The 12,845-nt window shown below is 37.8% G+C and overlaps 1 protein-coding gene across 4 annotated transcripts in view; it reads left to right on the forward strand.

The window, feature by feature from the left end:
• The window catches only part of ARK2N (arkadia (RNF111) N-terminal like PKA signaling regulator 2N), a 75,803-nt gene extending 63,480 nt beyond the window's left edge, over positions 1 to 12,323 (forward strand). For all 4 annotated transcript variants that reach the window (XM_070421093.1, XM_070421091.1, XM_070421095.1 and 1 more), the window contains 2 exons: positions 1,749 to 1,875; positions 8,358 to 12,323. In XM_070421093.1, the coding sequence (XP_070277194.1) occupies positions 1,749 to 1,875; positions 8,358 to 8,547 (317 nt within the window). In that variant the 3' untranslated portion in view covers positions 8,548 to 12,323. The remainder of the gene's footprint in view (positions 1 to 1,748; positions 1,876 to 8,357) is intronic.
• Positions 12,324 to 12,845: the final 522 nt, after the last annotated feature.

Consider the following 12,845-nt stretch of genomic DNA (forward strand, 5'->3'; position numbering starts at 1 on the left):
CATTTCCCCAGGTTTTTACGTAGCACTGTAGTGTTTATCTTTGGACATCATAACATTTTGTTTAAAGTTTTTTTTCATTAGGCTGAATTGTCATGGGTGGGATTACAGGATCAAAGGGTATAAAAATGGTAAAGTGTTTGTTTTGGGACCACCTATAACTTTAAAAAGAAAAAATCGTTTGCAGGAGTATGAAAGTATAAGATTGCTCAATGACCTTGAAAAATTGAAATAAGTGAGATTAGGGGAAAGGAGAGTTGTATTTATGTAAACCTTACTGGTTTAGTTTATATAAGGTGTCACAAAGGATTTTTTTAAATATGGAGAAATTATTTGGTATTAGATGACAATATCCTATATAATAAAAGCCTAATATGTAAGTATGACCGTTAGATCGTTCAACCAGTTGCTGTGACACACACTGACCACCAAGGGGCAGACCCTCCAACCAGTAGGTTAGCTTGCTGCTGGGGTCTGGCTGATCGGGACTGGGCAAGATGGGCCAGAAACGCCATGGAGTCCTCCTGTGGTCTCTCCCTGGTCCCTATTGTGCACCTGGCCTGTGCCCTCTCGCAATCTGGGACCCCTTGGGGGATGTCGGAGAGCCAGTTTTGGCCCTATCCCTGCAGGCCAGGCTGAGGGACCCCACTTGTGCACGAATCCGTGCACCGGACCTCTAGTATTTAAATAAAAATCCCTTTAAAGAATAAATGCAAATTTGTACCTGTTGTAACCTCTTATTCATACTAACTCCTTAGATATTCTAAAATTCATCCTTTTATGTCAGAACATTCAAGACATGGGAAATAAAGCTGAATTTTAACTCTTGCTAGAATTGTTTATAGAGCTATGTACTTTGATGCTATGTCATTAGCTTTTCTTGAGAGAGAATTCTGTGGAAGCTCATGCTGTATGTGATGTTGGAGAATGTGTTTTTTTGTTTGTTTGTTTTGTTTCTTTGGAGAATGTTTTTTATTGCACTATGTAATAGAAGCTTTATTAAGACCCTTGTGAAATAATCCTCATGTGCTCCAGTGCCACAAACAGTTGTTTTTCCCAGAGTTGTGTGGTTTGTGTCTGTCTAATGAGAACTGTCAACACCATACAGGTTATGTTTTAGTTGCTCAAAGCAAAAATTACAATCTTCACTTTTATATGTGGTTTGGGGTTAGATTTTTTTAAATCTGCACTTCTTTAGAGAAAATTGTTAAATTTGTTTAAAATTTAGTGAAGAGTATTCCATTTATGCCTTTGAACTTTTCTGGTAGAATTTTGTTCTATTGAAATGATAAGTAGCAGAGAGCTCCATTGCCCTCTAGGTAGTGGCAGAATTCTTGTGTGAGTTAAATGCAAAAAGCATTATGGAACTAAACATAGAGTATTATTATAATTTATATTTACCTATATTTAGATATACTATACATACTTACCAAAATACTCTAAGTTTTTCCTCCTAAGGAATATAAGTAGAGAGTGAGACTTGGAATTCTTACTTTTATGTGCTTCCATGTTGTTTGAACACTCTTATAACTATGAGCGTGTGGTGTGGTCTGTTTAATTTTTTTTTTTTTTTTACTAGAACACTGCTCCTGTTTATTTGACATGGGTAACCGTTTTGTTGTGGCAAGATCTCATAAGACCATTCTCTTTCTGTGATTGAACCTGGATGAGAAGTCTGTCAATGAGTTCTTTCTGCTGTTGTAAGAAATCAAAATATAGTGCTTATCTCCCTCCCCCCTCTTCTCTCTCAGGTCATTTGGATCCAGGGTTCCTAGCAAGTGACAAGACATCTGCTGGCAGTGCACCACTCAATGAAGAAATTAATATTGCCTCTTCAGATAGTGAAGTGGAGATTGTGGGAGTTCAGGAACATGCAAGGTAGGATATTTTTTGGAGTATTCTGATACTTTACATTGTGAATTTTAACTAGAAATCAAGGGAGAAGAAAATGGTAGGCATTACAGTATGGCTGGCATGAATGGTGGGAGCTACCTCAGCTTCCTTTGGCTTAAGAAACACTTTTTGATTAGACATGATATGAGCTTCAGTGTGTGTTGCATATTGTCTCATATCGAGAACAGCGTGACCATATGTGTATGTGAACTAGAACTGATGTTATTCTTGATTAGAGTACATGACAGATTTTTCTCTTAGGACATACTTTCCCCTCCTCTTATTCATATTTTCTTGCCTGTCACTTTATCTTGAAATATATTGGAGCAAACAATTGGGAAGTATGCATCTGATGACGTATCTCTTTTGCTTATTTCTTAGAGTACTTCTTATCTTTCATTAAAACTTGCAAGTTACTTTGGTCTGTATCTAACAGAGGATATTTCTAGTGTTATTTATGTGACTCAGAGAGTTCTGTTTCTTAGGGTTTAAAAAAAAAGCTACAGCCCTAACTGGTTTGGCTCAGTGGATAGAGCGTTAGCCTGCGGACTCAAGGGTCCCAGGTTCGATTCCGGTCAAGGGCATGTACCTTGGTTGCAGGCACATCCCCAGTAGGGAGTGTGCAGGAGGCAGCTGATCGATATTTTTTCTCTCATTGATGTTTCTAACTCTATCCCTCTCCCTTCCTCTCTGTAAAAAATCAAATATATATATATTTTTAAAAAGCTACAAGGCAGTCGATTGTGAAAATATTTTATGAAGTTTGGCATTTTTAAAAGAGGTCAGCAAACTGGTCCAATGGCCAAATCTGGCCTGCTGCCTGTTTTTGTACGGACCTTGAGCTAAGAATGGTTTTTATATTTCTAAATGGTTGGGGGGGAAATCAAAAGAAGAATGTTTTGTGAGATGTGAAAATTCTATGGAATTCAAATAAAATGTATTCATGTATTAAGTTTTATTGGGACAGAGCCATGCTTGTTCATTTACATATTATTTATGGGTGTTTTTTTGCAACCAGTGGCAGAGTTCAGAAGTTTCAGCAGATACCTTATAGCTCTCAAAAGCCTAAGATATTTACCATGTAGCCCTTTGCAGAAAAAATTTACTGACTCTTGCTTTACGATAAGAATTGGTTGCAGCACTCAGAGGTATTCTTGGGGAACATTTAACACACGTAGATATAAGACAAAAATTTAGACTGGAAAATCTGTATTCTATATAGCAAACAACTTTTCTCCTATGTTATAGAGTTAAGTTGTGGTTTCCTGATTTCCGCAATATCTACATTGCCTTGTCCTTAGATCTGATTTTACTCTTTGGTTAGCAATAAAACATTTACCAGCATTTCTTCTGTTATAAAAGGTGAATTTAGAAGTGGAGAGTGGGGCAAAATACGCATGGCGCAGAAATTTAGGGTGCCTTTTTCTAATGAAAACTGATTATACTCAGAGCATTTTTCAGTTAAACAATTGAGATTTTAGGAATACAGAGTTAAGTCATAGTTTAAAGTGCCATCTCTCAAAAGGGCCAGTTGTTTTTACTAGAACTAGTATTATCCTAGCATTTCATTCTCTATCTTTATTTATGCCATAAATATTCCTGCATAGCTGTTTCCTTTTCCTTTTTTAATGGTCATTTTCCCTATTCTCATGGGAAGGAATTTTCATTCTTAATCTTTTCTTTATCTCATATTTTTCCTCTTTTTTTCTGCCTGTTCTAAAACTCTTTTCCTTTTTTCTTCTATTTTTCTGTTTATTCCCTTCAAGCTGACTTATCTATTAGATGAGGAAGTAGAACTCCTGACTTATTCCTTTACTTCAGCATGTGTCTGCTATTAGTTCATTTTACCATTGTTCCTTATAATATAGAAGATATTTTCCTTTTAAGCCCCATGTCAGGATCTTTCTAGAATATTACAGTATTTTTTTACTTCAGATTCCCTCCTATAAAACTTACTGTGCCTATTGACAGATTGATGTCGGTAAATTATCTTCATTTGTGCCAGGAACACATTATCCATTCACCAACTTCCTCTTGAGTTACATTTCAAATTTTAATTCACTGTTATTATTCATGTGTTCCTACTGAAGTAGGAAAGAGTAGATAGTGACCTATGTTGTTTATCTAATCTCTTATTCTGCTGAGACATATCACTTGGTCCAGTTCTCTAGTAACTCCTCCCACGTCTCCCTTCTTGACTGTCTCCTTATGCCTAAAATGTTGTAGAGTGAGCCATCTTTCTTTTCAGCTTCTTTGTTCAACTGTTCTTCCGTCATGAAAATTTTTGCTTCTTTTTCTACCAATATTATTGCTATCTGGAGTTAAAATTATCATAGTTCTGTTAAAACTTGGAAATGTGAATTCTAAGTCACTCATCACCTCCAGCATACACACAGATGATCTCTAGTACACCCTCTTCTAAACTTGTTAGGTCTTTTATCCAGATTGTCATTTTATTCTATAGATAATGTTTGTTTTACTTTAGTTCTGACTTTAGCTACATTTTAAATGATGTGCTATAATATTACTTTCAAGGACTTTTTCTTACAGGATCTGAAGTGTGAAGATGTGTTTTATTCTGACTCTTTGGTTTGAATCCTGGGGAAATCATATCTTAGAGGTGGCAATTCCATTCTGAAATCTCAGTGGTTATATTGTCTGGACAATGGAATGTAGAGTTAACAGATCGTGTTGGGGCTGTCTTTTGTTTTGGTCTTTGGTTACAGACTGAGTGGAGTCTCACTGACTCTTCTGTTTTTCTGAAAAAATTTCAGCAGTTTCTTTAGAAAAGAAGCCTGATAAGCTTTTAAACATTGAGATTAAGTAGCTGAGAAGCAGGTGGGGGAGAGGCTTTCCTGGTTGCTTCAGAATTGCCCCTGTGGCCGCCTGTATCTCATCTGGAATTTATTTCTTTTACAGGTCTAGGGTTGCAGTTATGAAGTATTGATGGGCTTCTGGCAGGGTTATCGCTTGGAAAAAGGTTTTAGGTTTTGATCAACATCTTTTTGTTCTAATTTGCTTTGCATGCACAGATGTTTTGTTTGAATTTAGTCATTCTTTTCTTATTTTTTCTTACGATATTCTACCTTGTTGTGGACTTTCTGAGAGGTTTTTTAAAACACGGACTTGGTCCTTGAGTTTTCTTTGGAATTGTGGTTCTGGATTGCTTTGGGTGCCATTTTTCCATATTTGGAAGCATTTTGTTTGACCTTTGTACCTAGTAATTCTAGTTGTGATGTGCTTTTAAAAAAAAACCAAAACAAAAAAAACCAGTTGCTTTTCTTTTCTTGCATGTTAACATCTTTCCTGCTCTTTTACTTTCGATTTTGATATGTTCACTTCTGTGTTTCTTCTAGTCATAGACTAGAAAGCATGCTTTCTGAACTAATAATTGAATGCATATTTTATGGCTGCTTTGTATTGCTATGAAGAACCCCTGACCTAAATGTTGTAATTTCCAGGTGTTTATTGTTGGACAGTCCACTTTCACTAGATGTTCTTTGCCAGTGAGAGACTTTTCCAACACCTCTAGTTCTGTGCCACTTCATTTTGCCAGCAGTTTTAATTTATGACCCCTATGCCAATGTTTTTCTTGGTTCTTGGTCCCTTTTCCTTCTTTTCTTCTACCAGCCTTATTGGTAATTTCCCTAGGAAATTAAATCCTTATAGCACAAATCTTCCTGTCATGGAACTGTGTTGGAACAGTTCCTTCAGTACCTATTCTCTGAAGCCTTTGTGATAATCAGACCCTTACCTCATGCACTGTGTAGTCTTTGGTTCTTTGGTCATTGGTATCAATGTTTGTTCATCCCTCAGCAAAAGAATAGATGTGAGAAGCGTTTTGCATTTTAGACTGGTTGCTTCCTAGAACCCAATTGCTAACATCCTAAAAAATCAAGGGAGACAGACAAGTATTTTCCTAAAGCCACAGGATTCATTTCATCCTCAATTAGGAAAAATAAGTAGGAGTATTATCTAAGAGGTCACCTTCAGGCTCTATAAATGACAGCAAGAATGATTAATTTTTAATGTCATTGCTGTTTTTGTTTGTTTGCTTTTTAGAATATAAGTTAACTGTATCAAAAGCTGACCATCAGAGCCTGCCCCCTTTCTGTGTTCTTTTTGTTTTTTGTTTGTTTGTTTGTTTGTTTTGTTCTCTTCTACTGTAAAGTCTGTCGTTTATTGGTTTTTTAGTGTATGAAGAGCAGGAAATTATTCTATCAAAAATAGCCAAAACCGGTTTGGCTCAGTGGATAGAGCGTCGGCCTGCGGACTGAAAGGTCCCAGGTTCGATTCCGGTCAAGGGCATGTACTTGGGTTGCGGGCACATCCCCAGTGGGAGATGTGCAGGAGGCAGCTGATCGATGTTTCTCTCTCATCGATGTTTCTAACTCTCTATCTCTCTCCCTTCCTCTCTGTAAAAAATCAATTAAAAAAAAAAAGTTATTGTTTATGCCCTGGCCGGTGTTGCTCAGTGGATAGAGTGTCAGCCCACGCATACTAAAGGGTCTCAGATTTGAATCCCCGTCAAGGGTACATACCTGGGTAGCAGGTTTGATGCCTGGTTTGGAGCATGTGCCGGAAGCAAACAATCGATGTCTTCTTCTTCTTCTTTCTTCTTCCTCCTCCTCCTCCTCCTCCTCCTCCTCCTCCTCCTCCTCCTCCTCTCCCTCTCCCTCTCCCTCTCCCTCTTCCTCTCCCTCTCTCCCTCCCCCTGCCCCTCCCCCCTCCCCCTCTTCCTCTCTCCCTCTCTCCCCCTTCCCTTCTGCTGTCTCTAAAAGTCAGTGGAAAAAATAGCCTCAGGTGAGGGTTAACAACAACAAAAAGTTTTTTACAAAGGTTTCCCCTCCTCCCCAAAGTAAGGCCTAAGCATTTTCTTGGTTATATGACTAGGTACTGTTTTATACCTATTGCCAGTCATATGCAGATGTGAGAAAGCCTGTATCTGCACTAGAATTGGGATTGGACCAATTAAAAAATAGCTGAGTATGCTCTCACCCCATGCCTTTCATAATGTAGAAAAAAAGAATGTGTGATAATACATGAAAATCTGTGCTTTATGTTAGTTGCCTTACAGTATTTTGAGCCTCTCGCATTTTTCTTTATAGGGCATCTCTTTAGGGCTTATAACAATTGGGTTCTATTTCCTCCTGAAATAATGATGATAAATTGAGCTTTCCTGCTTTCCTCTCATTTGAATCAAAACTTACTCAGTGGTTTAAACTGGAACCTTACAGTCCTATCATTTGACCAGAATGTGAAACGATTTGTCAGTACTTCTGAAACAATTTTCTTCCAGTGAACCCTTAGGTTCATCAGCAAAAGGCAGTTCTGTTCCTCTGATGGAGTACTTTTAGAGAATCTAAACTGAGTACTTGTTACTTTTAGAGAATCTAAACTGAGTATTTGTTACTTACACTGCACTAAAGCATAAGAAGTTCTGATGAAAGAGTCAGGTGTTTCTGTTGTCACCTTCAGAATGAGGGAAATTGATCCTTTATAGACTTTTATATATTTTTTTATTTTTATTTTTTAAATATATTTTATTGATTTTTTACAGAGAAGAAGGAAGAGGGACAGAGAGTTAGAAACATCGATGAGAGAGATCGATCAGCTGCCTCCTGCACGCCCCCTACTGGGGATGTGCCCGCAACCAAGGTACATGCCCTTGACCGGAATCGAACCTGGGATCCGAGAGTCCGCAGGCCGATGCTCTATCCATTGAGCCAAACCGGTTCGGCAGACTTTTAGAAATTTAATCCTTAAAGGGATATTACTATTACTGTCTTTGAAGGTGTTATTACCAAATATGGCACAGAACTTATTTTAAGAACAAGTTTCACTTATATTTCTTACTGTTTTATTTGTTCAGACTAAGATTATTTGGGCATATTCATTTTGTTCTGGATTTATATGGTGCCCTGTCCTGAAGATCCAAAGGTTTAAATGAGTTCAGAGAAATATATCCATTGTCACTAACAGACCTACACATAACTCAGGAGTTGTTTTTTAAAAAATATTTTTTATTGATTTCAGAGAAGAAGGGAGAGGGAGAGAGAGATAGAAACATCAATGATGAGAGAGAATCATTGATCAGCTGCCTCCTGCATGCCCCCCACTGGGGATCGAGCCTGCAACCTGGGCATGTGCCCTCATCGGGAATCAAACCGTGACCTCCTCGTTCATAGGTCGACATTCAACCACTGAGCCATGCTGGCCAGGCAACTCAGGAGTTTTGAATGAGACAAAACTCCTGGCTTTTTTAGGCTAAACTGAGGGGGGCGGGGGGACGACAGACAGATGGACAGACATGGAGGGAGGGAAGAAAAGGGATATTGGTTGTGGGTTTCATGATCTTGCATAGTAGATCTTAGTAAAAGTATTGATCAGTACGAGTGAAGCTGTATTGCCTTCTATCTTTCCAGTAGTACGGTTAGCCATGCTTTTTCTCTTCATCTCAATTGTAGGTGTGTCCATCCTCGAGGAGGTGTGATTCAGAGTGTTTCTTCATGGAAGCATGGCTCGGGCACACCGTATGTTAGCAGCCGGCAGACACAGTCATGGACTGCTGTGACTCCCCAGCAGACCTGGGCTTCACCTGCAGAAGTTGTTGACCTTACCTTGGATGAGGATAGCAGACGTAAATACCTACTGTAATACAATGTCACTGTGTTCCTCCGCACTGTTCCCTTCCACTCCCTCCTCCTCCTCTTTGCAACATGGAAGTTCATTGTCATAGCTTCAGCCTCAGAAGCTGTTTGTGGCATTTGTATAATCAAAAATCATGGAAAGTTGCTCCCCTCCTTTTTCTTTTTTCTTTTTTGTAAATCAAAAGAAGTCAGGAAAATAACGTAATCACAGAGAAAAAGAATTTCTTCTTTCCCTCAGTAGGAATATGAGAATGATGAATTTATTAGATAACTTCATTTTACTTGGTGAGTTTTTTCTTAGGAAACTCTGCCCTCCTTTTAATTACCAGGTGAAATGAATTTCAGTGTTTGAATCTTGTATTTATTTTTCTGTGTAATAAAATTAATATCTAGACTTGACCTCTGTCAGCCCACCCATTGGCACTCCCACCTTAGGGCATTTGCACACATATTAGTTAGGTCCTTATTGGCACCTAGTAGGGCATGTGCATTTGAAACCTGTCCTTAGAAATAGAAGACAGAGTATTATTTTCTTTTAGCTTAAATCTTCTAACTTCTTTTCTGACTTAGCTCCTGGCTGACTTCCCACAACACAAATAATTGACATGTCCCTTTGTGTTTATAAATACTGCTAAGATGACTTAATTTGTCTCTTTGTTGCAATAATTCAAACTCTTTGGAAAATGTCTCCTTTTGTGGCCGAGGCATTTTGGATAGATACCCACCACAAAGTTTTTTGGGCATTTGAAGAGAGTACTGAGAGATCAGTAGGAAAAATCTCTCGCCCTGAACTTTTTCCTGGTTTATTCAAATAACGGGCAAACATAGAAACCTGTTACTACTTAGGTAGAATATAGAGTTGTGTGGCTTCTAAGGCTTTGGGCACTTGCAAATCTGAGAGGAGGAACGTGCCTTTTTTCATAGCTGGTCTCTCTATAAAGGATGTACAACAACTGTTCAAACTTGAGCTGAAATTGACCTGATTCTGTATTTGGGTATTTTTCTCCAATATCTTCTAAAATTAGAAAAACCAAAATACACCATAGGAAATCAGATGCAAAGCACATTAATGGCACTGTACGTTTTACAGTTTCTGAAAGGTATGGCAAAGAATAGTAGGAGCTTCAGGGAATTCAGGAAATACCAGTGTTGGAGTTTGTGGCATTAGTTACTACCTTTTTCCTCTGACATGTTGCAGTTACTAGTGCAATTAGTTTACAAACAATACCTAGAGTTAAAACACTATGTACTGTGCACAAGGAGGAATGAAGTAATATTGGCTTAGAAAACCTCCTTTTGTTTCTCCACAGTTTTTGTTGGCCTTTGGGGGGGTGGTTTGGTTCCATTTTTACCATATAATATTGCTAAAGCCCTTTGCCTCCCTCCCCAAATACCTTGCTGGCTCTTCCTTATCATCAGAGCATGAGAACTACTGTTTCTTAGTTTCATTCAGTGGACACTTATTTAGTAAGTGCCTGTTTCACATAAGGCACTTGCAAGTTGGGTGCTGTGGGGCCGCTGAGATAAATGAGACACCCCGTGTGTGCATGCACCTGAAGACCCCCACCGGCGTGGCTTCACCTGCCTGGCCTTTTCTTCTATGTTTTGAAAGACTCAATTGTTCCTTTACCCTTCTTCCTGCTGCTTTACTTCCATACACCTCTTCCCTGGGAGTGTATTTAAGCATGTGTTCTTTGAGCTTCTCTGATGTCTCATTTGATCTGGCCTCTGTTCTTCATCAAGTTTTTATTTTTCTGTCATTCTACTCCTAATAGATCAAGCCTTTTAAAAGATCACTAACTTCCAGTTTTAGCACCTCATATCTCCAGTCTCTCACATGGTTACAGTTCTAGACAAAAACCAAAGACCCAGAGGCCAGAGTGAAATAGGACCTTCTGCAGATTCACTTCACATTATACTTTAGGATTAATTTATTAAATTTTACTGTTACACGTTGTTTGTGACTTGAATTAAAATGCTAGACAAAGCAGAAATGTACAGTTTCTGGTCTGTGTGTTCCAGGAAAATAATTGGAAAAGAATAGAATGGATTATTTGACTTGAAGTTTTTGCAGCTTATTTTGTCCCCAATATCAGGGCAGAGCTCCGTTTTAAAGAATGTTTTGCAGTACATACCCATGTTAATATGTTTGTCCAGTTCTGTACAGCAGGTGATTTCCCATGACATATTTTCTTTAGCTCCCAATAGTCATCCTCTAAAGAGAATTATTTTATTGTGCTGTGTGCACTGTAGATTAGGAGCAGAGTGAAGTTGTAACCAAGCTCTTTTCTGGCCTTTGCTTTTATAGCAGGTTGCACTTTGCCTTCACCTGTGCCTCTTCCAGCTCCCGGCCTCCTGAGTTGATGCACCAGAACAGATATTTAGAAATTAAGATGCACAAAAGGAGAGAAGGGATGGTAGAGACAGTCATCCTTTCCTCCTACTAGTTTGGAACTTTCCCACCTATTAACTAGAGAGTCTATGCTTCAACTCCTCTTTCATTGCCAGATCCAGTAGAGCAGGGATGTAGTTTCTGGCAAGATATTAATGACAAAATTCTGTGGTAAACAACTCCTGTGACATTTGAAATTTCTTGTAAGGTGATTTTTTTTAACCAAAATTTTGCATTTGGTAGCATAAATACTTCTTTATGCTTCATAGAACATTGTCCATTCAAAATAATATATCTGCTAAATGGTGCACTTGGGTCACAGATGGTTTATGGCACTAATTTGGTTAAGTCTCCTCTCCACCCAATTTGAAACCACAGAGCAGTAACCAACTATTTATTACATCATCACGACTGCCTGTAACATGTAATTGCTGCTCACTGTAGTTGTCTTTTCATTTTGTTGGAAGGAGCCAGACTGAATGGACTCCATTATCCTTTACAATTGAGCATCCCATAACTGTTTTTATTATTATCAGTTGTGAATATGAACTGTCTGATTTGCTAATTTAGTCAATTGTTCATTGTTACTTTGAGCAGATTAGCACCATAGGTAACTTCAAAATGAATGTGTTGCCTGCTTTTTTGTACTGTGTCACAAAGTTTTTGAAAAAGCTGGAGACACAATTTTGTCTTTTAGTTTAACTTTTTTTTTTTAAAGGCAAAGAGTCCTAATCCCTGTTTTCCAGTATGTGTATGATGTGACTTCCATGTATATATAAAAATGATTGCACCCTAACCAAACTTCCTCAGATTGTGCACTGTTTGTTTAAAATAATCACATATTTTAGTCCAATGCTGTTGTATTTTTCATTTTATTTAAAACACTATGTACCTATTCTTTAACAAACTTTAAAGGGTAGTAATCTTTAAAAAAAGTCACTGGATAACTAGGAAATATTCTTTTGTTGTTGTTTTGTTTTTTTTGTTTTTTAAAAAGAGTACAAAGGTCATTGAAGCCTTTTGCTCCTCTTACCGTGAAAATGAAATGTTAGCCATTGTATGGCTAGGAATCAATGCACTTGGTGGTTAACAGATCTGCTGTTGCTGGAGTGTGAGTGTGGACTTGATGCAGTGACGACAAATCATTGCTTAGAATTATGTTTTAAAATGTGCAACTCTAGTTTTTAAAACAATTTGGTTCTTTACATTCATTATTTAGTTTTTGTTTCCATTTAGTATTTAATGGTCTTTGGAGAAAAAAAATAATAAAACAGAGTGTTATATATATATTTTTTGGTGCAAGATAAGATTTTCTGTTTTTTTGAAATAAGTCTGTAGCATAAAGGTTAAACTATTTTAAGACAAAAATAAAATAGAGTGTATTTAAACAATGATAATTTCTAAGGATTTTTTTTTCTATATGCTTCAGTTAATTAGGTGGTGCCTAGAGCAACTCCCTAATTAGCTTTTGGATGTGAAAGTGGATTATATTTTGTCAACAGAGTTTACTGTTATAAGATGTCTGATTTTTCCAAGTAATAACTGTATCCTGCTTCCAAAATGTTTTGCAAGTGGCCTTTGGTATGTTAGATGTAGATAAAAATAGCTTTGCATTAGCTTTCCTGTTCTCCCCGCCCTCCACCTCCCATGAGATTTCAAAGAGGGTTGAAGACTCCCCAGTGCTAGGCACCTTTGTTCCTGGGAATAAAATTCAGCTGACAGTTACTTCCCAGAGGCCAGAGCACCAGGGTAAGACAGGGTTACTGCATGTACTTTGCAGGTGCTTGAACATTGAAGCAAATACAGGGTGTTTCAGAAATAGCCTACATAAATTTTCTGCACTAATTTGGTTCTATTTTCAGATTTTTTATTTGGTTATCAAAATTATAGGAACTACCATATTAACATCTGGT

Source organism: Myotis yumanensis, unplaced genomic scaffold (genome assembly GCF_028538775.1).
Source record: "Myotis yumanensis isolate MYYU_CA2020_CCGP unplaced genomic scaffold, mMyoYum1.0.hap1 SCAF_7, whole genome shotgun sequence".
Taxonomy (NCBI): Eukaryota; Metazoa; Chordata; class Mammalia; order Chiroptera; family Vespertilionidae; genus Myotis; species Myotis yumanensis.